Source organism: Leopardus geoffroyi, chromosome B4 (assembly GCF_018350155.1).
Source record: "Leopardus geoffroyi isolate Oge1 chromosome B4, O.geoffroyi_Oge1_pat1.0, whole genome shotgun sequence".
NCBI lineage: Eukaryota > Metazoa > Chordata > Mammalia > Carnivora > Felidae > Leopardus > Leopardus geoffroyi.
Window position 1 is genome coordinate 94,193,281 of NC_059341.1, and position 27,536 is coordinate 94,220,816.

The window sequence follows — 27,536 nt, forward strand, 5'->3', positions numbered from 1 at the left end:
TCTGCACTGACAATGTGGAGCCTGCTTGGGATTCTCTCTCTCTCTCTCTCTCTCCTTTCTCTCTCTCCCTCCCTCCCTTTCTCTCCTCTCCCTCCCTCCCTCTCTCCCCTCTCCCCCCTCCAAATAAATAAATAAACATTAAAAAAAGGCATTTGAGACAACTGAGGAAATTGACTATGTTAATTATGGTATTCTGCCAATGCCAAATGTTCTGTTTATTGTATTGGTTAAGAGAATGTCTTGTTCTTGATTTAGGAGATGCCATTCTGACGTATTTAGGGGTGAAGTGTCAAGATGTCTACGACTAACTTTCAAATAGTTCAGGCAAAAAAACCCAAAGAGCAAGCAATTGTGGGGAAATGTTAGCAATTGGCTGTTGCAGGCAGAGAATATATTGACACCTCGAGTACTGTTTTACAGTTGTCATGGAGGTTTGAAAGTTTTCGAAATAGAAAGCTAGGGAGGGGGCAAACAAGTAATGATTTTCTTCCTCAGCTGCTGAGGGTAAGAGAGAGCAAAGGGTGCTCCAGATCAGAGACAGTTTGGCTCTGAGTGCTTTGGCGGTAGTTGTTTTCTGGGTTCTAGCTCCTGTGCAACTGTTCCCAAGCCTTTTTTCAGCTTCTTAACAATTCTGTGAGTTCCTGATAGGCTTCTGGTAAATTCCCCTTTGCTGAAGTTAGCTGTAATGAACTTTTTTCATTGAAATCCAAACATACAGCCAGAATATATACACCAGGCACCATACAAAAGATTTTATTCCAAATAGTTTTAAGGTAGGTAATCAAACGAATACATTTTCAAATATTTTGGGAGTAGTATGATGTTCATGCCTACTAATTAAATGTTCATGCCTACTAATTAAATGCATCAAAAGTGACCCCCCCCCCCCGCGCTATGCTTTTCAACAAGTGTTTTCTCTTTGCATATGAACTGAATATTGGGCTAACCCTTCACCCAAAACTGCTCTTCCTTTTTATGGTGTGCCTTATGGTCAATCACTTCAAGTACATTATATGAATAGAACACATTGGAATTCAGTTGCCAGGGGACGCGTGGCAAGAACCTGAACCACTGGCTCACGCTGTGAATAACTTTGCTCCAGCACCACAAAATCATTAGAACCAGATTTCACCTTCAATAAGAGAACAAGAACCAGATTGCACCTTGGATAAGAGAACAAGTACACTTTTTGCACAGGAAAATTAGGAGACAGGATGAATGAGAGAGCACCAGGGTGGGGACTCATTAAGTAGGTAATTGAAAGAGGAGACTCAATGACTACCATGTGAAGGTGTACATTTGGCATCTTGTCATTAATCTTTGCGACAACGGTGGTAAAGGTGGTATTTCCATTTTACAGATGAGGGGGAATATGCGTGGAGGGTTTGTGCCTAGATGGAATCCAAGGTCACTTTTTTTTTTTTCTCAAAATGTCATGTGGTCATGATGTGGGAAACAAAGGCAAGTGAAAAATTACATTTCCTTACTGTCTACAGCCTGTTGACAAGTCCTTGAAACAGGCAGAGTGACCTCCCTCTAGGAGCTTGATGATGACACTTTGCTGAGGGCAAAAGGCAATCTTAGCTTAACATTATCCTGACCTCAAGATCCTTTAAGTCTACTTTAACATATAAAAATTCCTTTCCAAACTTCCTTTATTTCTACCCGCCCCCTCCCCCCCCCCCCCCCGTTATGTTAGCAATCATCCTCCAAGCTTATGGCCCACTGATATACATCTGAAGGGTCTCATGACTGAGTTTTGACTAAACAGTAATAAATGAACTTTTCCTAAGGATAGCTAGCCCCCTCCAGGTCCTGGAAACCTTGCTTCCAAAAATCCTTACAGACTTACGCTATTCCTAACCCCCTTATAATTTGAAGGTATATAATTAGTCACCCATCACAACCCTAGGGCAGCCTTTTCTGCCCACAGGTCCTTTCCCAAGGTTTTAATAAAACCACCTTTTTGCACTGAAGACATCTCAAGAATTCTTTCTTGGCCATGGGCTCTGAACTCCAACACTTCCACATCAGTCTTAATGGGAATCCAGTACGAAGAGGCCTTCCCAGTACATTACCCAGGATTGCAGCAGAATGTAAATGGGTAAGGCAAAGCTTTGATTCCTTCAGCGCAGGAATATACTACTTTTTGCCTATCCAGGCACTTTGAAATAGAGGGCAATTCTATCACCCTTTATGCTTTGTTTGTATCAAGTTATTAAATTCCAGTTAGTTAACATATAGCGTAATATTAGTTTCAGCAGTAGAATTTAGTGATACATCACTTACATATCACTCTTTATGCTTTTTCTTTTAATGTTTATTTTATGTACTTATTTTTTTAATATTTATTTAGTTTGGGGAGCTAGAGAGACAGAGTGCAAGCAGGGGAGGGTTTGAGAGAGAGGAAGAAACAGAATCTGAAGCAGGCTCCAGGCTCCGAACTGTCAGCATACATGTAGCCCCACGCGGGGCCTGAACCCACGAAGCTCGGGATCATGACCTGGGCGGAAGTCGGATGCTTAGCCCACTGAGCCACCCAGGTGCCCCTTTTAATGTTTATTTTTGAGAGAGAGAGCGAGAGAAGGAGAGACTGAGCCAGCAGGGGAGGGGCAGAGAGAGAGAGGGAATCAGAGGATCCGAAACCGGCTCAAACTTACAACCCAGGAGATCATGCCCTGAGCCAAAGTCCAATGCTTAACCGACTGAGCCACCCAGGCACCCCACTCTTTATGGTTCCTAAGGCAAGTGATCTTTTTCTCCTTAATAGGGAAAAATACCAAGTTAAAGAAAAACAAAGAGCCATTACGGAAAACAATATCAAGAAGTGTAGGGGGTTTACGCTACAATTCAAACAAGATGAGTTGAGTGAGACTGGCAGGGACCCCGGAGGTGGAGGGGAGAGCCTGAATGTATGAATTCAGGGTCCAGGTTCCTTCTCAGTCCCGGCCTCCTGAGAATACCAGGAAATGACCGCACATTTCTCTAGACTATCAATACAAGCCAAGTTTCCCTCTAGGATAACCTGGCGCCTGGACCACGCCCACAAATGCCAGTCAGGCAAAGCGGCGGCGTCGCCACACCGCTAAACCCACCGGCCCCGCCCCTGCCCCGCCCCCTGCCCCGCCCCCTCAGCCCTGCCCGGCTCAGCCCGGTCCCGTCAGACGCCATCACACTGAAGCACAGCCTTCGCGCCTGCGCAGACCGGACCTGCGGCAGTAAGGCGGAAGTCGTCGCGCGTGCGCTCAAGGGGAAAGGTGTTTCTTCCTCCCTCCCCTTTTTTTTCTAAGACAGCTTAACTAGGACTTGCTTCCGGGTCGAAGGGTTTGCTTCCGGAGAGCGGGAAGGCTGAAACGCGGTGGTTAAGCTGGAGTCGAGTTGGCGAGCTTCTCGGTGGAGAAGGCTGTGGCCATGGACAGGTCAGTTGAGGTGGTGGTAATGGTTAAGCTAGGACACTTGCCCTTCCTGCTTGTAGGGCGGAACTAAATAGTCGAAGCCCGACTCCCACAGGAAGCCAGGAAGGCCCGGGTGCTAACCCTAGGACTCCTTCCCCGGGCTGGGAGTCTCTGCAGATGATGGAAGAAAGGCAGCTTGGGTCGGGAATGGATACAGACAGTGATCATCCCTCGCGTTTTCGCGGCAGCTCTGCCACCTGTTCTGCGTTTTGGGGCAACGTTTTTCATTGCTGGGGTGGGCGGAATAGGAGGTGGTCTGGCTTTCGACATGCCGACTGACCTGACCGAGATCACAAAGCCAGACAGTGACGGAACTGGGATCTCAGCCCAGACTTTCTGATACAAGTTCCAGCATCAGGTAGTTACAGAATTAAAGTCTTTCTATGACCCTGGCACTATGCTAGCCTCCTGCTATACAGGTGAGTTTTTCCTGTTCTTGGCCTCTGGGAATCCGTTGTAGTGGAGGAGACAATGGAGCAGTGCAAAATGATGTGTTTTAAATTTTCTGTGGGAAGAGAAAATGAGGATGCGATAAAAGTCTCTCTGCCACGGGATCTATCAGGAAGACTTCTCAAAGGAGATAACTCTCTAGTTGGCCTGAATAATAGCTAACATTGAGTGCCTTAAATGCTTTGTTATTACCATATATATTGTATTAGCTAATTTAGTCTTCCTACAATCCTATGAGGATAGGTACTCTGATCCTCTTTTCATAGATTACACTGGGGCTAAAAGAGTTTAAGAACTTGGTGACAGTTAGGAAGCTAATAAGTAGAAGAACCAACTTGCCCACCTGATATATGTGTCTCCAGACTCCAGGAGGCTCTTTGGTGAGTAAGTGTTCACCAGGTGGATGAGAGGGGCAAATGTAGGCTTCTGTAGAAGAAACATCTACAGGGTGCAAGAATATGAAAAGGAAGGCATTGTGTAGCTGAATGGTCACATGCAATGTATGTTTGTATGAGGATGTTTGTGGTTGAATATAAGACTGAACTGGTAAGTCGGGGGTTAGATTGTAAAAATAAAGGAAATTTGGACTTGATTCTATAGGCTTCAGAGCTATCTTAAGATTTTGAGTGGAGGAGAAAGCATGTTAGATTCTTGTCTCAAAATACAGGTCTTTTTTTTTGTTTTTAATGTTTATTCTTTTGTTAGAGAGAGAGACAGCATGAGTGGGGGAGGGTCAGAGAGAGAGGGAGACACAGAATCTGAAGCAGGCTTCTAGCTCTGAGCTGTCAGCGCAGAGCTGGACACGGGGCTCAAACTCACGAACCATGAGACTGTGACCTGAGCCGAAGTCAGATGCTTAATCGACTGAGCCACCCGGGCGCCCCTCAAAATATAGGTCTTTTAATTTACATGATTTATTCTCTAGACCTTGAGCTGAGAACAACGGGAGATCAGGGCAACTGCAATAGTACTGAGACAGGAGATGCCATTAGTGTACTCTGGGGAGAAATAACTTGAAGAGTCATTTCTCCAATTTATTAGAATTCTTTTTTAATTAGCTTCCCATCTCACCAGTCCCAACAACAGATTTTATTTTTCGTAGTACCCATGGTTTGAAGAATTTTGGGAACTGCGGAATATTCTTTTAAGAGATGGTTCCTGCAATTTCAGGGAACTCCTCAATTCAACCAAGGAAAGACCTGCCTTCATGAAGCAATTATGTAAAACAGTGCTATGATATAGATGCCAAGTGTTGAAATTATTCCATAGGTGAGAATAACATAGTGAGTGCTAGAAACTCAAAGATGCCTGTGCAGGAAAAATTTGAGAAGTGGACTTTGAGGGATAAGCAGGGTTTGGAATCAAAGAGCGCTGTTAACCAAAAGGTCAAAGACTTGGCTACTGGGATGATGTATGCTTTGACTGACCCAGGGTCTTTTGCTCCAGTCATGATAGAGTTCTTTGCAAATGGTACATTATCATTTCACTCACATGAACTTAATTATACTGTTTTAGGAGCGGCTATGGAGAGATGTCATCTCCTGTGATCCGAGAGGCAGAAGTGACTCGGACTGCACGGAAACAGAGTGCTCAAAAAAGAGTTTTAAGTATCCTTTACGTTGTAAGCATCATTATTCAAATTACAGCATGCTTGGAATCAGAGTTATAGAATTTTCTTTTTATGAGAGATATTAGACATTCAGTATTATAATAAAACGATAGGGAAATTGTTAAAATTTGTGTTACCCTGAAAATAAGGACGTTCTTGCTATCCTGTTGTAGCTAGCTTCTGCTGAGATGAGATATCCTTTTTTTATTTGAAATCTAAGTACTCTTAGTTCAGTGTGTAGTAATATAAGACTGATATCTGAGAAATTAAGCGGTTGAGGGAGTGATTTACTCTTTGCATAGAAAAAGTGGTAGCCATCAAAATCTTGTTGAAAAGTGTATTCAGATATTTTATATAGGGTAAATATGGTTGATTCTAACTTTAATGGTGTCTTTTTTGTATGGAAAACTTTTCTTAACTCTTCCTATAGTTCGGCCATCCCAAGATGAAATTTTTGCTAATACTACACCAAGAAACCAGGTTATCCCTCGAACTCCCAGTTCGTTTCGACCACCTTGTAAGATTTTTTTTTTTTTTTTTTTTTTACTGTTTTATTTATTTTCGAGAGACAGTGTGAGAGTGTGAGAGTGTGAGCCGGGGAAGGGCAGAAAGAAAGGGAGATAAAGGATCCAAATTGGGCTCTGTGCTGACAGCAGCAAGCCTGATGCGGGGCTCTAACTCATGAACTGTGAGATCATGACCTGAGCTGAAGTGTGATGCTCAACTGACTGAGCCACCCAGGTGCCTCATAAGAATTTTTGCTTTTAAAGCATTTAATAATATAGTAATATATATTAATATGTACAAATATATAACAAGTATTTGTTATATATATAAATATTATGTACAATATATAATATATATTTATATATAAATATATAACAAGTATTTGTCATAATATATATACATATATATGTATTATGTATACATAAATATACATAATATTTAATAACATTAATATAATATTTAATAATAGTAATAGCTATATGTTAAAGCTTACAGTACACGTGATAATCTTTGGTTACAATATCAATAGTTAAGAACAAATAATAATGATTGCATTACTATTTGTTGAGCCCTTACCATGTGTGAGGCACTATACTTTACATAAATACACAATAACTGTGATGTAGGTATTCTATCTCTATTTTACCAAAACTGAAATCGAGACGTGGAGAAGTTATTCAATGAGGATAGCATGGCTAAGCATATATGTAAGTGATGGAACCAAAATTCAGACAATGATCTGTTTACTTCAAAGCCTGTGCCCTTTACACTAAACTACCTCTTCAGTATTTGTGAAATTGGAATATGAATAATCCATGGACTCATTAGTGTCTTTCTTTTTTTACTACTTAGTTATGTTATAATGAAAGCATCTCTGTTTGCAGTAAAAGATTTTCCTGCTGGGCTCACTAGTACCAAAAGATCAAATTTACAAAAATAAGTTAAATCTTCATATCATGGAAATGTTAATATTTAAAGGATTTACTTGGTTAGAATCTAAATAATTAGAAACAAAGTTATTTATTGGTGGTTTGATTATTTTGTTTTCATGATCAGTGTTCATGCACTTTGGATTCTTTTTCTAACCTCTTGTTTGTAGTTACTCCACCCAGCCGAAGCTTACTGAGGCATCCAGATGTTTCCTGCATTCTTGGAACAGGAGGGAGGTCTCCCCGGCTTACACAGTCTTCAGGGTTCTTGGGAAATCTGTCTATGGTATGTGGAAAAATGGGGTAAAAATTTCCCCCTTTTCATATAAGTAAGATATTGAGCTTAAAAGCCTTTAGTGAGGTTTGAAGTCATAGTCCTCAAAAGAGTTAACTAGGTTACGTAGATTGAAATTGTATTTTGGTTAGGCTTTCAGAAAACTGAAAACCTTAAGCATCTCCTGTCATAGTTGGAAACTGTAATACCAGCAACATTTGGGTGCAGATAGAATATGTTAATCTGACAGTCTGCTCCTCTGAAGAAATACTTGATTGGTTGCTGATGAGCCCTGTTTTGAAGCATAGAAGAGTAGGAAGCCAAGAGAAATGGATGAAGAGTATCATAAGGAAGAGAGACAATGTATTAAAGGAAAGAAAAGAGAAAATGTTGGAAAAAGTAGATGAGACACTCTTTAGAAATCACTGTGTGGTACAGTATTGAAAATAGAAGAAAGGGGCGCCTGGGTGGCGCAGTCGGTTAAGCGTCCGACTTCAGCCAGGTCACGATCTCGCGGTCCGTGAGTTCGAGCCCCGCGTCGGGCTCTGGGCTGATGGCTCGGAGCCTGGAGCCTGTTTCCGATTCTGTGTCTCCCTCTCTCTCTCTGCCCCTCCCCCGTTCATGCTCTGTCTCTCTCTGTCCCAAAAATAAATAGACGTTGAAAAAAAAAATTAAAAAAAAAAAAAGAAAATAGAAGAAATGTCATATAAACATACAGAATGACCTGACCTAGGTGTTCAAAATACCCTATAAAAAAGAAAGGATTCAATCTAATAAGAGAAGGAAACAGAAGAGTTCTGTTGGAATAGTAGAGGATGATGGAAAATTTAGTGCTAAAAACAAAATAAAAACAGTTCTGTGTTTGGCTCTGTGCTTATTAAAAGGGCACAGCGATTTTTTTTTTTTTAAGTTTATTTACATTGAGAGAGCAAGCAGAGGAGGGGCAGAGAAAGAATCCCAAGCAGGCTCCACACTTGTGAGTGCAGAGCCCGACATGGGCTCCATCTCAGAAATTGCGGATCATGACCTGAGCCGAAATCAAGTCAAACGCTTAATTGACTGAGCCACCCAAGCGCCCCAGAAAAGTCACAGGGATTTTTGCACACATTTGAAATCGTCTAGATTAGGTGTTTTCTGAAGAATGGTTTAGCTTGTTAAACCTCTCCTTAAAAGGATAAATTGATTTGTTAAATACTTCTTATTGTCTTATGGATTTTTAGAATGTTAATGTCTAACAATGATATAGTCATTGAATAATTTTACGCTGCTTTTGAATCTGGTTATGTTAGCAGCATTTATCTTATTTTGCTTAAAAACATGAGTGAATTGACTGCATCTGGGGTTAAACAAAAGAAGATGACTTGTTATTTATTGCTTCAGAACTGCAAGATTAATAGTAAGATTTCTAGTCTCTTAAAGCCCAGGACAGAGTAAATTATTAATAATATGGGCATTATAAAATGTTTGGGTTTAAATAAACATTTTTATTGTTGCTTGTGCCTGGATTTTAATAAAGACAAATTTTTAAACCTTCAGATAGCTTTCTCTGGCTTTCAGAAGATCTTAAATAAAGGTGAATTTTTAAAAATGTGGGGGCGCCTGGGTGGCTCAGTCGGTTGTGCGACTGACTTCGGCTCGGGTCATGATCTCACAGTTTGTGAGTTCGAGCCCCACGTCGGGCTCTGCTGACAGCTCAGAGCCTGGAGCCTGCTTCGGATTCTGTGTCTCCCTCTCTCTCTGCCCCTCCCCCCCTTCATGCTCTGTCTCTCTCTGTCTCAGAAATAAATAAACATAAAAAAAAATTTTTTTAAATGTATTTGCACACACTTCAGACACGTCCGGAAATAGAATAAGCCCTCATGTGCTCTTTGCCCAGTTATTAATATATGGCTGATCCTATTTCATCTACACCCACAAGTGTTTCCCCTTTGTTACTTTACACCTCCCAGATTTCATACCATTTTACCCATAAATATTTTTGTGCATATCTCTGAGACATAAGACAATTCTTTCTTTAACACGATGCCATTAACACATCTAACATTCCACACACGCGCATACGTACACACGGAGTAATTTGTTTATCATCTTAAATATCCATTTTGTGTATATATATGTTTTCATTGTATATATTTTACTAAGTGTTCACATTTCCTTGGCTGTGTCAAATTTTAAGTTGGTTTGTTTAAAATTTCCTCAGTTGTGTCATGTTTTCTTAAGTCGGTTTGTTTAAATCAGGATTCAAAGAAGGTAAACACACTGCATTTGCTTGATGTGGCTCGTCTTTTAATCTGTAAGTTCTTCCATCACCCTTTTTGTTAGCGTTTATATGTTGAAAAAACTGGATCATTTGTCCTGTACGTTTTCCCAATAGTGAAAAACCGATGTGAACTTAGAGCAGTATGACTGCCTTATTTTACATGTTAATATCAGCTTAAATGTTACAAAATGCAGTATTTATTGCCTTTTAAAAAAAGATATGGAGTGGTACAGAGAAGAAAACAGTATAAAAGCTGTGATTTCCTTAACAAAATAGCCATTAATGTCTTTTTTGTACTCAATGGCAATAGCTCATTACTTTTCTGTATCTTCCTTTTTTTTTTTTTTATAGGTAACTAATCTGGATGACAGTAATTGGGCTGCTGCATTCACATCACAGCGTTCAGGACTCCTCACAAGTACAGAGTCCCACAGTGTAACAGAGGATGTAACTCTCAGTGCCGTTATGTTACGTGAGGATGATCCTGGCGAAGCTGGTAAAATGGTGTTAACTCTTTAACAATGTAGCCTGTTGGCTTTACTAAGACCCAGGAAACTATCTCCTATTCCTGAGTGTCATTATAAAATATTTTTCATTAAGCTGATTAGTTATGGTTATGGCTGAGCCATTTGATGTAGTAGCTCTGGAAGGTTGAGAATCTCACCTTCGTTCTCAGTTGGAGCGGCATCTTGCCACTTCGTTTTTCAGTTCAAATACCTTGTTAGGTTATTAGATAAGTCTCATATCTTCATTCTTTTCGTATTTCTGTTGAAAGGGCATCTCTTTTTCTCTAGGTTTAGTTTTTATCTAATATTGACATGTTTTCACCTGGGTGCTAATGCTGTCTTTTTTTCAAATAGTATGAAGACCTTTCTAGTTTCAGGTTGGTTATTACCATGCCCCTTTGGAAAGAAAAGTTTGCTTTTCATGTGCCTGTATGTATTCATTACCACATGGGATCTTCATTTTATCATCATCGTCAGCTAACGTGCCAGAATCTGTGTGCTTACCCCTGGGTGAACATTATCTTCTGTAGCGGTCCATTGAAGAGTTACAGTAGCTATTACCGTTAGAGGGGAAAGGGAACTGCTGCTCAGAATGGGTAGCTTGCATAAGCTCACCTGGCTAGAAGGTGATGGCACCAGGATTTGAAACTAAGCAGTTTGATTATACAGCCCTTCTCTTAACACTGTGGTAACCACTGCTTCCTTATAGTATCTGCCAGTAATAAGTACTCAGATTTTGAGTGATTTAGATATCCTTTTTACTAAATAGATAAAATAGAAAGAAAAAAAGTTCATTTTTAGTATGAACACTGGATGAGACCTTCAATATGATACAGTACTGTAGTGGAGTGTGTATGTTTTCCCTGAGTAGAATATATCATCTTAGTATCTGTTACAACTTTCTCAGCTACTTTGTTATATGTTTGAAATACAAATCAGATATTTTAAAATTTGGCTCATATTTTTGTAGTAATTGTTGACAGATTAATAGCCAACACATCCGTGTGCTCTTAAAAGACTTGTAGGTAGGGGCGCCTGGGTGGCGCAGTCGGTTAAGCGTCCGACTTCAGCCAGGTCACGATCTCACGGTCCGTGAGTTCGAGCCCCGCGTCGGGCTCTGGGCTGATGGCTCAGAGCCTGGAGCCTGTTTCCGATTCTGTGTCTCCCTATCTCTCTGCCCCTCCCCCGTTCATGCTCTGTCTCTCTCTGTCCCAAAAATAAATAAATGTTGAAAAAAAAATTAAAAAAAAATAAAATAAAAAATAAAATTATTAAAAAAAAAAGACTTGTAGGTAACAAGAGAAAAAAATACATTGAACTACATCAAAATCTAAAATTTTCATGCATCAAAAGATACAATCAGTAGAGTGAAAAGGCAGCCCACAGAATGGGAGAATATTTGCAAATCCTATGTCTGATAAAAGGGTAATATCTAGAATGTAGAAAGAACTATAACGTGGGGTGCCTGGGTGGCTCAGGGTTAAGCGTCTGACTTCAACTCAGGTCATGATTGCAACAGTTCTTGAGTTTGAGTCAGACTTTTTGACTTTTGCTTTTGTTTCTTGTGCTTTTGGTGTCATATCCAAAAAGTTGTTACCAAGACCAATGTCAAGGAGCTCTTTGCCTATATCTTTTTCTAGGAGTTTTATGGTTTCAGGTTTTAAGTTTAAGTCTCCATTCCATTTCAAGTTAATTTTTTTTTAACATTTATTCATTTTTGAGAGACAGAGTACGTGAGCTGGGGAGGGGCAGAGAGAGAGGGATACACAGGATTTGAAGCAGGCTCCAGGCTCTGAGATGTCAGCACAGAGCCCGATGTGGGGCTTGAACCCATGAACTGTGAGATCATGACCTGAGCCAAAGTCGGATGCTTAACCAACTGAGCCACTCAGTCGCCCCTTTAAAAAAATTTTTTTAATGTTTATTTATTTTTGAGAGAAGCGGAGCACAAGTTGGGGAGAGGCAGAGAGAGAGGGAGACACAGAATCCAAAGCAGGCTCCAGGCTCTGAGCTGTCAGCACAGAGCCTGACATGGGAGTTTGAACCCACAAACCGTGAGATTATGACCTGAACCAAAGTCATATGCTTAACCAACTGAGCCACCCAGGTACCCCACAAGTTAATTTTTATGAGTGGTGTAATCTAGGGGGTCCAATTTCATTTTTCCATATGTGATCATCAGTTTTTCTAGCACCGTTTATTGAAAAGGCTGTTCTTTCCCCAGTGAGTATTCTTGGCTCCCCTGTCAAATATTAGTTGACTATACATGTGGGAGTTTGTTTCTGGACCCTATTCTGTTCCTTGATCTATGTGTCTGTTTTTATGCCTTATCATACTGTTTTTTTTTTTTTAACTTTATTTATTTTGAGAGAGAGCATGTGCATATGAGAGTGGGGGAGGGGGCGGAGAAGAGGGAGGGAGAGAGAGAATCTTAAGCAGGCTCTGTGCTGCTTGATCTCAAGAACTGTGAGATCATGACCTGAGCCCTAATCAAGGGTTGGACACTTAACAAGCTGAGCCACCCCAGGCGCCTCTCATACTGTTTTAATTACTCAAGCTTTGTAGTATAGTTTGAAATCAGGAAGTATAGTACCTCCAGCTTTGTTCTTTCTTAGGATCGCTTTGGCTGTCCTGAGTTGTAGTTTTGCAAGATGAAAAGAATTCTGTGGATGGATGATGGTGATGGTAGCCCAGCATTGTGAATATACTTAATGCCACTAACCTGTACACTTAAAAATGGTTAAGATGGTAAATTTTGTTATGTTTATCTTACCACAGTTACAATTTTTTTTAAGTTTAATTTATTTTGTTGGGGGGGGTGGGAAGGACGGGGAGAGAGAGGAAGAGACAGAATTCCAAGCAGACTCCACACCACCAGCACGGAGCCTGATGTAGGGCTCCAACTCATGAACTGTGAGATCATGACCTGAGCCAAGATCAAGAGTCAGACACTTAACTGACTGAGCCACCCAGGCACCCCACCACTGTTGTAATTTTTTAGAAAATACAGCAGAAAAAAAAGAGATACATAGCTGTGTTTTTAAGTTTTCATAGAAACATAATTACCTAGGAGTATGTCACTTAACTTTCTTGTTCCTTTTCTTTTTAATGTGTTCTAGCATCCATGAGTATGTTTTCTGATTTCCTGCAGTCTTACTTGAAGCACTCTTCAAATACGGTTTTTGACCTTGTAGAAGAATATGAAAACATCTGTAGTAGTCAGGTAAGTTACTTTCACTCCATTGTTGGTCAAACTTCAGTAATCTTAGTTTTTTGAACAGCATCAACCTGTGAATTTCCATACTGTATTTAAGGGGGGAGATGTCTTAAGGGTGTAGTGGCAGGGGTAGCATGGTTGGGAGGTTAGCCAGGGCAGCTCTGCTTTTTGCTTATTGAAGGTCCATATGAGATTTCTTTGGGAGACCGAAGGATTCTGCTACTTAAAAAAAAAGGAGAATCTAGAATATACAAAGAACTCTTTAAACCCAATAATTAGAAAATGAACATCCGATTAAAAAAACGGACAAAACACATTAACAGACACCTCACCAGAGAAAATCTACAGATGGCAAAAAAGCATCTGAAAAGGAGTTCAACATCATATGTCATCGTGGAATTGCAAATTAAAATCATGAGATGTCATACGCCTAGTAGAATGGCAAAGGTCCCCAACACCTATCAATACCACACGCTGGCAAGGATGTGGAGCAGCAGTAACTCTCATTCGTTGTTGGTGGGAATGCAAAACGGTAGAGTCACTTTGCAAGACACTTTATCAGTTTCTTAGAAACCTGAACATAGTCTTATCATATGATTCCACAACATTCATACTGTGGTATTTACCAAAATGAGTTAAAAACTTAGGCCCACACAAAAACCTACATATAAATGTTCATAGCAGCTTTATTTGTCATCGCCTAAATTCAGAAGCAACCAGGTTGTCTTTTAGTAAGCGAATGGATAAATCAACTGTGTGTATCTAGACAATGGAATATTGTTTAATGCTAAAAAGAAATGAGCCATCAAGCCATGAAAAGACCAGGATGAACCCTAAGTGCATATCAGTAAGCTAAAGAAACCAATTCGAAAAAGCTACCTATTACATGAATCCAACTAAACAATATTCTGGAAAAGGCAAAACTTTGGAGACAGTGAAAAGATCAGTGGTTCCCAGAGGGTGGGGGAATATAAGGATGAAAAGTGGAACCTGGTAGATGTTTAGGGGAGTGAAACTGTATGAGATAATGGTGGTGGATACATGTCATTTATGTCAAAACCTGTAGAATATACAACACCAAGAATGAACCCTTATGTAAACTATGGACTTTGGATGATAATGACATGTCAGTGTAGGTTCATTGTTGTAACAAATGTTCCACTCTGGTGCTGGATCCTGATAGACAGAAAGCGATGGGAACTCTGTACTTTCCACTCAGTTTTGCTGTAAACCTAAATCTGCTCTAAAGCATTAAGTCTGTTTTTTTAAAAAGGAAGAAGGAAGAGGAAGAGCATTTGGCTGGCTCAGTTGGAAAAGCATGTGACTCTTGATCCTTAGGGTCATGAGTTCAAGCCTCATGTTGGGTGTAGAGATTACTAAAAAAATAAGCAAATAAATAAATGGACTTTATTACATTCAAGAATGATTACAATATAATAGCCAACATTTCTTGATCGTTTAATATTGTTTCAATAATCAATCTCTGAATCGTTCCATTATAAAAGCAGTAACTTCATTAAATAACTGAAGCAGTAACACCACTTAGTGAATTACTAGAGTTAGGGTTCCAATAGAAAATAATGAGAAGTACTGATAACACTTTTATTAAACACTGGCCTTAAGACAAAAGTAACATTATTTTGTGAGTACTTTTTAAAGAGAGGGAAAAGGTGTTGTGGTGGTAATGATTCTTCATGTTCTGAATGAGAGCGATTCTGTGTCTGAATTTCACTTCAGAAGATTAAGAGGTACTGTTCAAAACCTTTGAGAAAGGTTTCCTTTACCCTGGATTCTTAAACCTTCTGATAAATAATTTTGTGTGTGTTTCTGGGGAGAACATCCATGCTGTTCGTTAGATTTTCACATAATGCCTCAACCTGAAAAAGGTTAAGAACTCTGGTTTTAGAACAAGGAGGGGACTTTGGTTAAGTTGTGGTTAGCACTGACAGTGTTTTAGTACCAATCTTAAAATATTTTTCTTGATTTGATATATGGTATAAATTTTTCAGGCATAAATTGAAGATAACTTTATTTTCAATTTTCATTGCTATGCTGTTAGTCCATGTTATCATCTTGTCAGGAATAGGTTAGATTTGGTTTATCTTCTGGTTAGATATAGGTTAGATTTGTCAGGAATAGGTTAGATTTAGCTTATAAAAGAAGAAAAAAATGTATCCATGGCTGTTCTTGTTTAATCTGAAATTTGGAGTATATTAAACTTTTACATATATACTCACATAAACACACCTTACTTCAAATTAAGACCATTTCGAGTGGGAATGTTGTATTTCCATTCAATTTAAAAAAGGCAATAGATAGGAAAAATTCATACTCTAAATGTGTGTGTGTGTATATGTTTAGTTTTAGAGCTGTGCACTTGAAGAATACGCAGTTATGGCTCAGAATGATAGAAAACCTCTTTACATCTGTGTCTTTACATTAGGTGAATATACTGAGTAAAATAGTGAGCCGAGCAACACCTGGACTTCAGAAGTTCTCAAAAACAGCCAGTATGCTCTGGCTTCTTCAACAGGAGATGGTCACATGGAGGCTGCTGGCTTCTCTGTATAGGTAAAGTTATGTAGGCCTCATAAGTAAAATAAACACAAGGTAACCAATAGGCAAATTAATTTAAACATGGTTTGTCTTTTTAATGTTTATTTATTTTACAGGGGGAGAGAGAGACAGAGAAAATCCCAAGCAGGCTGCACGCTGTCAGCACAGAACCTGACATGGGGCTCAGTCCTAAGAACTGTGAGATCATGACCTGAGCCACCCAGGCCCCCAAATAGGCAAATTAATTTAAAAGTTAGAGTAGGATGTGTGGAAATAGGTTCTACTATCTTTGGTACTTACTGTTTCTAATGCCTCATCATTAGATGATTATCAGGAGTGAGTGAGGAGGGAAGAGGGGAATATTAGATCATAAAGCTGGTAGCTCCCAAAAATAAGATCAGGAAAGTACTGAAAATACTGCAGTACTTAGGATAGACAAGAAAAAGAACTCTGCTTTGGATTCTGTGTCTCCCTCTCTCTCTGCCCCTCCCCTGCTCATTCTCTCTCTCCCTCAAAAATAAATTAACAGTAAAAAATTTTAAAGAAAAGGAACTGAAAAATAGACTTTATATAAAGTGGCAGTTTGAAAGAAGTTAACCAAATATTCCTTCTCTCAGATGCTCAGTGGTTTTGCCTCTCATTCTGCTGCTTTCTCACTGTCATGAGAAAATCCTGAAAGAAAATTAGATTATATAATTTTTGCCATGTGAAAACAATTATATTAGAAAGTTCAGTGTGTGCCTTAGCAGGTAGCCAGGAAAGACTTTGCAGTGTCTGTTTTTAGTAAATATCAGATTTGCTCAGATGTCAGTATCCAATCCAGAAGGTACTTACTACTTGTATCTTTGTTTCAAAAGAATGATTAAGTTTATTGGAAGCTCAACTTGTTTATGCTGGAGAGAATGTAGGTTTGTGTATATATATCGTTTAAAAGGTGATTTCATATATTTATGCAATTTAAGCCTTTTTCATTTTGTTATTTTTCCTCAGAGACAGAATACAGTCTGCATTAGAAGATGAAAATATGTTTGTACTTAGTGTAAGTTTAAGATTAATTTTTTTCCTTTATAAATGTTTAAAACTTAAAATGGTTTTTAATAATAGGATTTGATTTCTGACCCTCCATCTTGAGTTTCTTCATTTAAAAAATTTTACAAGTTAAAGCTACAATCTCATAAAGTAATCAAATATTGATTTATATTATAGGGTAAAAGGTAAAAGTCCTCTTTTATCCCTTACTGTTCTAACAATTTGCGACCAGACACTTTTCTGTGCATCTTTATATGTATATATACACACGGTTTTGTGTGTGTGTGTGTGTGTGTGTGTTTTAATGTTTACTTATTTTGAGAGAGTGTGTGCACTCGAGAGGGAGAGAGTATGTGTGTGACAGCGGGGAGAGAGTATCTCAAGCATGCTGTCAGCACAGAGTTCCAGTTCGGGGCTCAAAATCAAGAGTCAGAGGCTTATCTGACTGAGCCACACAGGCGCCCCATGGGTTTGTTTTATTTTTTTAACATATAGTATGATTTCATTTATACATTATACTAAGAGTTTCTTTTTTAATCACCAATATTTGTTTTTTCTGTCAGTTCATGTAGGTTTACCTTATTTTTTCATAATATGCCAGAACTGAAATTTTTTCAGACATTCTGATAGACATATTTAGGTTGTTTCCACTATTTCTGCTGTAGCAATCAGTAAGGCGGTGAACATTCTAAATCGTATTTATCTATGTATTTCAATATTTCCTACATTTCTGGAAGTGAAATTGGGTCAAAATTTGATAGATTGCCATCTTGCCTTCCTAATGCAGTGTACTGACAATGGGTGAAAATGCTTCCTCTAACTCATTTGATGTTGCCAATTGGAGATTAGGTGTGTCACTTTAATGTGTATATTATCGATTATTAGCAAGGTGGAGTGTTCTTCATTTTTAAAAAAACATTTTTTTTTTTTTAACGTTTATTTATTTTTGAGAGACCAAGTGCTAACAGGGGAGGGTCAGAGAGAGAGGGAGACACAGAATCTGAAGCAGGCTCCAGGCTCTGAGCTGTCAGTACAGAGCCCGACATGGGGCTCGAACCCACGAACCATGAGATCTAGACCTGAGCTGAAGTCGGACGCTTCACCGACTGAGCCACCCAGGCACCCCTAGTATTCTTCATTCTTAAGCCTTAATATTCTTACATGAATTCTGTAATCATACACTTTGCTCATTTTCCAGTTATTGTTTCCTCTTGTATATGTTAAAGATAGTCCTCCTTTTACTTGTCGTTCAGTTTTGTTTAAGGGGTCTTTGTCAAGTAGACATTCCCATTTTTATATGATCACCTCTGTGAAGTTTTCCTTGATCATTCATTATCTTGTGTCTTGTTAAGGAAAGTCCTTGGATTGTAAAATTTTATTACCTATCAACTTCTGCTATGTAGAATGAAAGAGTTTCAAGTTTTTATTATTTTTTTCAAATTTTTATTTAAATTCTCCTTAGTTAACATATGATGTAATAATTGTTTTCAGGAGTAGAATTGAGTGATTCATCGCTTATGTATAATACCCAGTGCTCCACACAGTTTTGTCCTTAATGGCCAGCACCCATTTAGCCCACCCCCACCCAAGAGTTTAGAAGTTTTAAATGTTCACTTTCTGATAATGTCACATGATTGCATCCTGCCCTTTACTATGATTTTTTTTGCTTGTTTCATTTTGTTCTGTGTTTTGTTTTCCCTAAACATCTCTGAGGAAATAGAGTTTTAAAATTCCACGAATAGCTGAAGAATGAAAGTATCAAGAACAGCTGCAGATTGATCTAGCAGTTTGAAATTTGTTTAAGAAAAATTTTCACACATGAATGTACAGATTTGCTGTGTGGTTAAATGTTTATGGGTAATTGAATACATGTCAGGTTCACCTTTTCCTTTCTATTAAAATAATATTCTTAGAACATCTTTTTTTTTCTTTAAATAATTTTTTTAATAGGCTCTTAATGCCAGTGAGAAAGTGGTGGTGGAAACATTATTTCAGAGAGATCCACTTGTCCGACAAAGTCAGGTAAGATTAGAATTTTAAAATATTTTTTTATGAAGCATGGAGAAAAGGTAAATGACACACAAAGAACTGAAACTTTTTTAAATTTAAAACTTAAAAAAACTGTTTTTCTTTTTGATGTTTTTGCTTATAGTTAAAAGGAGTTAAGAACCTTGTTCTTCAGTTTTCAAATGAATAGCCCTAGCATTTCCAGGAATAGCTTTTTAAGAACTGTATTATTCCTATAGAACATTTCATTCTTTTGCTATACTTATGTATTAATCAGAAACATTTTGAATTAAGGATGGAAGTACCATTTCAAGTAAAACAATAACAGATTTTATAGTTAATGGTCTTTTTTTTTTTTTTTTCCTTTCCTAGCTGGTGGTGGATTGGCTAGAGAGCATTGCCAAAGATGAAATTGGAGATTTTTCTGATAACATTGAGTTTTATGCAAAATCAGTTTATTGGTAAGTTACTAAACGCTTATTCTTGAAGTCACTCAGTGTTGGTTTTGTTTGTTTATCTTTCAACAAGTATTTAAATTCAGTCTGTCAGCAAAGCAGACAAAAACCCTGCCTTTATGGTGTTGACATTATTTAAGGGAGTTAGACCACAAATAAATATTTAGCCTGTTGGGCAATTAGAGCTTTGAAAAAAAGAGAGTTGATGGATAGAAGATGACAGTGGGTACAACTTTAAATAGAAGAGGTAATCAGGACAGGCCTCTTCTAAGGAAGTAACAGGTAACGAGTGAGAGGAGGCAAAACGTGCAAAAATTTGGGAGACAAGTTGTTCCAGACAGGAACAGAAACTGCAAAGATCCTGAAAACAAACTATTCATGCAAGGAGGCCAGTCTGAACACAGCAAAGAAAGTATGGTAGGAAATGAGATTGAAGAGAGTCAACTCATATGGGACTTTTATAGGCAGGCTAGGGTAAGGCTGTGGGACCTTATTTTAAATGTAATTTGATTATCAAGAAGATACTTCTGTTATGTTTCTAGCTACTTGTGCTTTTTTGAAAAACTTTGGTCACTACATCCTTTAATACTTCTAAATTATTTTAGGACCTTGAAACCAAAAAGCCATCCCTAAGTTAAAGGGACAGTTTATATTAAGACTTGAAGAAACTGTTCAGATTGCATTTGAATTCAGTAACATTATGCCTGTATAAAGTCTGCAAGTCAATTATTATATCTTTTCTGTGCTTAACTAGGAAATTAGTGATATTCAGTGGTTGTCAAAAATTAAATCTTGAGTAGTTGTGATTTTTCTGGGAGAAAGAAATTTTCATTTAAAATTGAAAAAGTTAAGGTAAATGTCTTCGCACATTTTTTATGAGTTAGTCTTTTCTTACTGATCAGTGGAACAGAATAGAACTGTAAAACAGACCCACACTTAGATGGTCAGTTAGTGTTCAATAAAGGCGTCTAAGCAATCCAATGAGGGAATGAATGTCTTTTCAACAAACCTTGCAGAAAAACGAGATATCATGCAAAAAAAACACCTCCCTCACACCATACCCAATATTTAATTCAAGATGGATCATAAAAGCTAAAACCACAGAGCTTTTAGAGGAAAACATAGGATATCTTTGTGACTTGCGGATAGGCAAGAGTAAGAAAGATCATAGGAAGCAATAATTGGGAAAGATTGATTCGATTTCATAAAAATGAAAAACTACTCATTAAAGACATCATTAAGAAATGGGAGAGGGCGAGCCACAGACTAGAAGAAAAATGTAAGACTTGTAGCTGATAAGAGAACTACAACTCAATAATAAAAATATAATGTAGTAAAAGAAAAAAGGGCGGGGGACAAAGATTTGAACAGATAAGCTCACAAAAGCAGACAGATGAGTGGCCAATAAAGACATGAAAACATGTTTAGCATTGTTAGTCATCTGAGCTAAAATGCCTCTTAAAAATTTTTTTTTTTGGGGCGCCTGGGTGGCGCAGTCGGTTAAGCGTCCGACTTCAGCCAGGTCACGATCTCGCAGTCCGTGAGTTCGAGTCCCGCGTCAGGCTCTGGGCTGATGGCTCGGAGCCTGGAGCCTGTTTCCGATTCTGTGTCTCCCTCTCTCTGCCCCTCCCCCGTTCATGCTCTGTCTCTCTCTGTCCCAAAAATAAATAAACGTTGAAAAAAAAAAAATTTTTTTTTTTAATATTTATTTATTTTGAGAGAGAGCAAGTGAGCATGAGTGGGGGAGGGGCAGAGAGAGAGAGGGAGACACAGCATCCGAAGCAGGCTCCAGGGTCTGAGCTGTCAGCACAGAGCCTGACATGGGGCTTGAACCCACGAACCTCAAGATCGTGACCTGAGCTGTAGTCGGTCGCTTATCCGACTGAGCCACCCAGGTGCCCCTAAAATGCCTCTTTATATTTAGCATTTTTGCCTGATTTTCTGAGTTTGTACTCTCTTTTTCTACTTTGACTTGATTTTATTTCCTTAAATAAACATATTAAAATTACTCCTTTTAAAAATGTTATATTTTTTCTTGCAGGGAAAATACTCTGCATACCCTGAAGCAGCGGCAGCTGCCTTCTTATATAGGAAGTGTCCGTCCCCTTGTCACTGAATTGGTAAGTTTCTTTGAAATGAAAGTTGTCTTCAAGGTTTTGTGTTTTTTGTTTTTTGTTTTTTTTTTTTTATATTTATTTATTTTATTTATTTTGTGTGTGTGTGTTTGTTTTTTAAAGGCTGAGAATTTTCTTCATAGGGATCCTTGTTTTGGTTTCCCAAAGATGTGTATATACTGTTTACCACTAACTACTTGGTTGCCTTTGAATTTGATGGAATGTATTTGAACATTTGAACCTATTGCCTATGAATTATAAATTGTAAAAGAAGGTAGAGAAAGTGATTTGCCAGCTTTAAAAACAAATTAATTTTGGTCTTACAGTAAGGTTTGACTCTTGAACTTTAAAGTGATGACTCATGAAGCCTCTTACATATAAGTGGCGGGGCGGGGGTTGGGGGGGGAGGAGAGGGGAGCTTTGCATAAGCTTGAGGTTAGAAAGGCGATTCTAGGATATGAGTAATAGGAATAACAATAGATTTGAAAAGAACAGGAGTCTAATTCTTGTAGAAATAAAGAAAGAGAGCTTTGTGACAGGTGGAAACATGTGCACTAAATGTTTATAATGAAAAGTGGGAGAAGTAAGTAACAGATGGAAAAATTGATAGAATTCTTTGGGAGCAAAAGTGGTTTTGATGAAAATTGTTTGGAAGCTACTGGAAGAACTTGAAATAAATCATAGCTAAATCACCCTGTAGCAAACAACTAAAAATCATTTACTTTTAACATGTGGAAAGTGGTGATTTCCTTTTTGCCAGAAAGAGACCATGTTCCAAAACTGAATGATTGTATCGGTCCGCAAAATACTTGTGAAAGTAGCCATTTCACCTATAATGTACTTTATTTTCTGAATTGATATATTACCATACATAAGAGTAGCATTTAAAATAAGAGTCGCATTAAAATAGTTTTTCAGTTAGGGGCACCTGGCTCGCTCAGCTGGTTAAGCATCTGACTCTTGGTTTTAGCTCAGGTCTTGATCTCACAGTTCGTGGGGTTGAGCCCTGTGTCAGGCTCTGTGCTGACAGCAAGGTGCCTGCTTGGGATTCTCTCCCTCTCTCTTTGCCCCTCCCATGTTCGTGCATACGCGTGCTCTCTTTCTCAAAATAAATAAACGTTTTCAAAAACTAAAATAGTTTTTCATTTAAAATTCACCATGAAGACCACTTGTGATGTTTGCTGCAAAAGTGAGGACAATATGTTATCCCAAATGTTTAAAGGCACATTTCTTTATCCATGAAAAATAATAGGTGGGAATAAACTGTTCTAGGTAGATTTATTTATTAGAAATCTGTTCTTGAAAAATTATTTTATTGGACATCAGTGTGTTTTATATGGCCTTAATCCCACTATGGCTCTCCTCTCATGTGAGAAGCACTTTGATCTTTTTCTTTTTTTTTTTTTTTTCAACGTTTATTCATTTTTGGGACAGAGAGAAACAGAGCATGAACGGGGGAGGGGCAGAGAGAGAGGGAGACACAGAATCGGAAACAGGCTCCAGGCTCTGAGCCATCAGCCCAGAGCCTGACACGGGGCTCGAACTCATGGACCGCGAGATCGTGACCTGGCTGAAGTCGGATGCTTAACCGACTGCGCCACCCAGGCGCCCCTGAGAAGCACTTTCAAGTCATAGAATGTATTACTCACTCTTCCTTCAGTGTTTCCTCTGTGCTCATTCTCCATCTAGACCTAATTCTGTTTAGGATTAACTTGGAGGTACAGTTGCTACAACAGGCTACAGCTCATGTTGTAGCATTTTTAAGAGTTGCCTGGTTTGGCTGGCATTGTGTTTCTGCCTTGTCTGACCGAAGTATGTACCTTGGTGGGCCAACAGTCTTTTTTGAATGGGCAGCAGACGGTTCTATGGCTCTCTGGAATGCTTGTGTGATACTTCACTCCCTTTGTTACTTAACTAAATTGTAAATAAACTTATTTCAGTATATAAACTCGAGAGTTTTATCATCTCTTGGGGATGTTTAAAATGTATGTGGGTACAAAGAATTTATTGTTATTTGTTTATTTATTTGTTTGTTTGTTCGATAGGACCCTGATGCTCCCATTAGACAGAAAATGCCCCTTGATGATCTGGATAGAGAAGATGAAGTCAGATTACTCAAATATCTTTTCACTCTAATCCGTGCTGGAATGACAGAAGAGGTAAGTCATATACACCCTGCTAGTTCAGTTTCAGAAGTCATAGACTCTTTCAGTTGGAAAAGACCTTTGTGACTACCTCGTATGTCTCCTCAATGCTGTAATCTCTGCCACATTATTTCTGGATCTACTTTGTGTTTGAACATTTCCAGTGATAAGAAACACATTACTTCAGAAAGCAGTGCATTGTAGTTTATGCAACTCTAATAGAAAATCTTTTGTAAGAAGTCAGACTTTGCCTTCCCAAATTGTACTGCATAACCTAGGCATATCCCCATTATTTTTAGTTCTGATTTTTAAGAGTTAAGAATGAGTCTGACCCTAATTGCTCTTCTAGGTGACACTATTTACCTGTGAAAACTACAGTGGCCCTCAGACTTCTTCCCTTTAATTTCATGTTTTAAAATCTCTTTTGTTGGGAGGGTGCCCGGATGGCTTAGTCAGTTAAGCATCTGACTTTTGGTTTAGGCTCAGGTCATGATCTTGTGGGTTTTTGAGTTCAGGCCCTGTGTGCCGGGCTCTGCACTGGCAGCATGGAGCCTGCTTGGGATTCTCTGTCTCTCTGCCCCTCCCCACACTTGCATTATCTCTGTTTCTCTCAAAATAAATAAACTTAAAAAAAAAAAAAAAGATCTTTTGTGATAGTGAAGATCTTCTATAGAGAATGTTTAGTATCTAATTAGACAACATACTGGATGGCTTTGCTGACTCTTGAGGACATCCAATGCCTAGGAGCTCCAGGCTTACGGTAATAGGTTGTACCTATTTTGCAGTCTCTTTGGCAATGTTCTTTAGATAGACATATGTTCAAACTATTATAATTTCTTGTAGTAATAAGTGGTAATAAGCATCATTCCTTTTTTTTTCTTTTTAAATTTTTTTTTTTTAATTTTTTTTTAACGTTTATTTATTTTCGAGACAGAGAGAGACAGAGCATGAACAGGGGAGGGGCAGAGAGAGAGGGAGACACAGAACTGGAAGCAGGCTCCAGGCTCTGAGCCATCAGCCCAGAGCCCGACGCGGGGCTCGAACTCACGGACCGTAAGATCGTGACCTGAGCTGAAGTCGGACGCTTAACCGACTGAGCCACCCAGGCGCCCCTCTTTTTAATTTTTTAATGTTTATTTTTGAGAGAGACAGAGACAGAGCATGAGTTGGGTAGGGAAGAAAGAGAGGGAGACACAGAATCTGAAGCAGCCTCCAGGCTCTGAACTGTTTGTACAGAGCCCGACGCAGGGCTTGAACCTGCGAATCGTGAGATCATGTCCTGAGCCAGAGTCAGACACTTAAACGACTGAGCCACCCAGATGCCCCTCTTTTTTTTTTTCCAATTAAGAAAAGAAGTGTTTATTACATACTAATTTGTTCAGAAAATAGTTAAGTTCCAGCCACTCTGCCAGGTGGTACGGAAAATAACTAGGAATCATGGTGGCAAATAGGGATGTATTTTAAAAAACAGAAAACAAAAATATGATCACATTACTGAAGGTTTGAAAAACAAAAACTTTCAAGGTCCCACTGCCTTTACAAAACCATAGATAATGGGGTTTTTCTTCTTATTTTTTACTTCTAGCATTCTTTTTTTTCTTAGAGCTAGAAAGAGCTTCAGTATAGTCCATGTTTTCCAGTGGTCTCATTTACAAGCAAACAGTAATACAACACTGAAACTTGGAGAAGTTTGGTGACTTTCAGGGTCACAGAATCAGTGAAATAATCAAGTCTGGAATCCAAGGCTGTGATCTCAGTTCACTGCCTATTCTATTACAATGTGGTCACTCTGGCTGTACCACTCACTGTCTGTGTGTCCATGAGTAAGCTAATCACCTTTGTGCCACGATTTTCTCATCCATTGAACAGGCACAGAATTAGCACCTCTCTTTGGGTTCATATGAGAATCAAATGAGATAATTCCTGTGAAGTATCTAGCACATTGTCTGGCTTACAGTAAATATTCAATAAATGAGAACTTTCATTATTAACATTTTCATCTTACATAGGATGAAAATTCTTTTTCTTTTTTCTTTTTTACCTTTTGACCCCCTTCATCCATTTCTCCCACTCCCAACCTCTGGCAACCACCAATCTGTTCTCTGTATTTATGATCATGTTTTGTTGTTTATTTTTTTAATTGCACGTATAATAAGAGAGGTCCTATGGTATTTGTCTTAGTCTGACTTCACTTAGCATAATGTCCTCTAGGTCCATCCATGTTGTTGCAAATGGCAAGATTTCATTCTTCTTTGAAAGATATTCCATTGTGTATGTGTATTGGTATATGTATATATACCACATCTTTTTATCCATTCATCTGTCAGTGAGCACTTATGTTGTTTCTATGTTTTGGCTACTGTAAATAATGCTGCAGTGAACATGAAGGTGTATATATCTCTTCAAGTTAGTGTTTCTATTTTCTTTGGATAAATACTAGAAGTGGAATTGCTGGGTTGTAGGGTAGCTCTATTTTTAACTTTTTGAGGAACCTCCTCATTGGTTTTGGTGGGTTTTTTTTGTTTTTTTTTTTGTTTTTTTGTTTTTTTTTTTGAGAGAGGGAGCAAGTGAGCTAGGGGCAAAGAGAAAAGTGGGGCTCATCCCAAGCGGCGCTCATGTTACACCTGATGCGGGGCTCGTGCTCACTTGAAGCGGGACTTGAGCTCACCTGATACGAGACTTGAACTCATGAACCATGAGATCATGACCAGAGCTGAAGTCAGATGCTTAATGACTGAGTCACCCAGGTGCCCTCCTTATTGTTTTCCTCAGTGGCTGCACCAGTTTACGTTCCCACCAACAGTGCACAAGGGTTCCCTTTTCTTCACATCCTCACCAACACTTGTTATTTACTATCTTCTGACAAGACCTGTCTTTTATACCTCTTTTGAACATAATTGTAATCATAGTATACATTAAGGTTTTTTAATAACTTTATTTAGATACAATTCACCTACCGTACAATACATCCATTTAAAATATACAATTCAGGTGCGCCTGGGTGGGTCAGTCAATTAAGCATTCAACTCCGGGTCAAGTCATGATCTCGCGGCTTGTGGGTTTGAGCCTCGTGTCGGGCTCTGTGCTGACAGCTCAGAGCCTGGAGCCTGCTTCAGATTCTGTGTCTCCCTCTCTCTCTCTGCCACTCCCCTGCTCGCCCTCTGGCTGTTTCTTTGTCAAAAAAAAAAATAAACATTAAAAAAATTTTTTTAAATCTACAATTCAGTAGTTGGGTATATTGCATTATTCATTTTTTTTCAATGTGGTAAAATATAGATAACACCATTTGTCGTTTTAACCATTTTTAGTGTACATTTCAGTGCCATTAATTGCATTTCCAGTTTTGTGAAACCATTACCACTATCTATTCCCAAAACCTTTTCATCACACCAGACAGAAACTCTGTAACATTGTGTAATAACTCCCTGTTTCTCCCTTCCCTCAGCCCTTGATAACCTCTGATCTACTTTCTGTCTCTCTGAATTTGCCTATTCGAACTATTTCATGCAAGTGGAGTCATGCAATATTTGTTCTTTTGTATCTAATTTATTTTACTTAGAAAAATGTTTTCGGGGCGCCTGGGTGGCGCAGTCGGTTAAGCGTCCGACATCAGCCAGGTCACGATCTCGCGGTCTGTGAGTTCGAGCCCCGCATCGGGCTCTGGGCTGATGGCTCAGAGCCTGGAGCCTGTTTCCGATTCTGTGTCTCCCTCTCTCTCTGCCCCTCCCCCGTTCATGCTCTGTCTCTCTCTGTCCCAAAAATAATAAACGTTGGAAAAAAAAAAAAATTAAAAAAAAAAAAAACAAAAAGAAAAATGTTTTCAAGATTCTATATTCAGTTTTTATCCTTCCTTTTTTAGATAGCATATCAAAACATTTCCCCATGTAAATACATAGCTTTCATTATGTTTAATGGCTATAAATCCAGAATTATGTTTTGGGGTATGATATTCTTTAGTTACATTAATCGGGTTCTCTAGGTTCAAGTGGTAGAAGCCCAACTCAAGTTACTTACATGGGGAAGA

The 27,536-nt window shown here is 38.7% G+C and overlaps 1 protein-coding gene across 3 annotated transcripts in view; it reads left to right on the top strand.

Annotated features, from left to right (window-relative positions):
* The first annotated feature begins 3,220 nt into the window (after positions 1-3,220).
* Positions 3,221-27,536, top strand: part of NUP107 (nucleoporin 107) — a 44,574-nt gene continuing 20,258 nt past the window's right edge. The window contains exons 1-12 of one of the 3 annotated variants that reach the window (XM_045463075.1): positions 3,221-3,419; positions 5,421-5,512; positions 5,945-6,031; positions 7,121-7,236; positions 9,836-9,980; positions 13,110-13,213; positions 15,651-15,778; positions 16,754-16,802; positions 18,743-18,814; positions 19,172-19,260; positions 21,296-21,374; positions 23,414-23,527. In XM_045463075.1, coding sequence (XP_045319031.1) covers positions 3,412-3,419; positions 5,421-5,512; positions 5,945-6,031; positions 7,121-7,236; positions 9,836-9,980; positions 13,110-13,213; positions 15,651-15,778; positions 16,754-16,802; positions 18,743-18,814; positions 19,172-19,260; positions 21,296-21,374; positions 23,414-23,527 — 1,083 coding nt within the window. In that variant the 5' untranslated portion in view covers positions 3,221-3,411. Of the gene's footprint in view, positions 3,420-5,420; positions 5,513-5,944; positions 6,032-7,077; positions 7,237-9,835; positions 9,981-13,109; positions 13,214-15,650; positions 15,779-16,753; positions 16,803-18,742; positions 18,815-19,171; positions 19,261-21,295; positions 21,375-23,413; positions 23,528-27,536 lie in introns of those variants that run through there. The other 2 variants (XM_045463077.1, XM_045463076.1) reach the window with 2 other exon arrangements.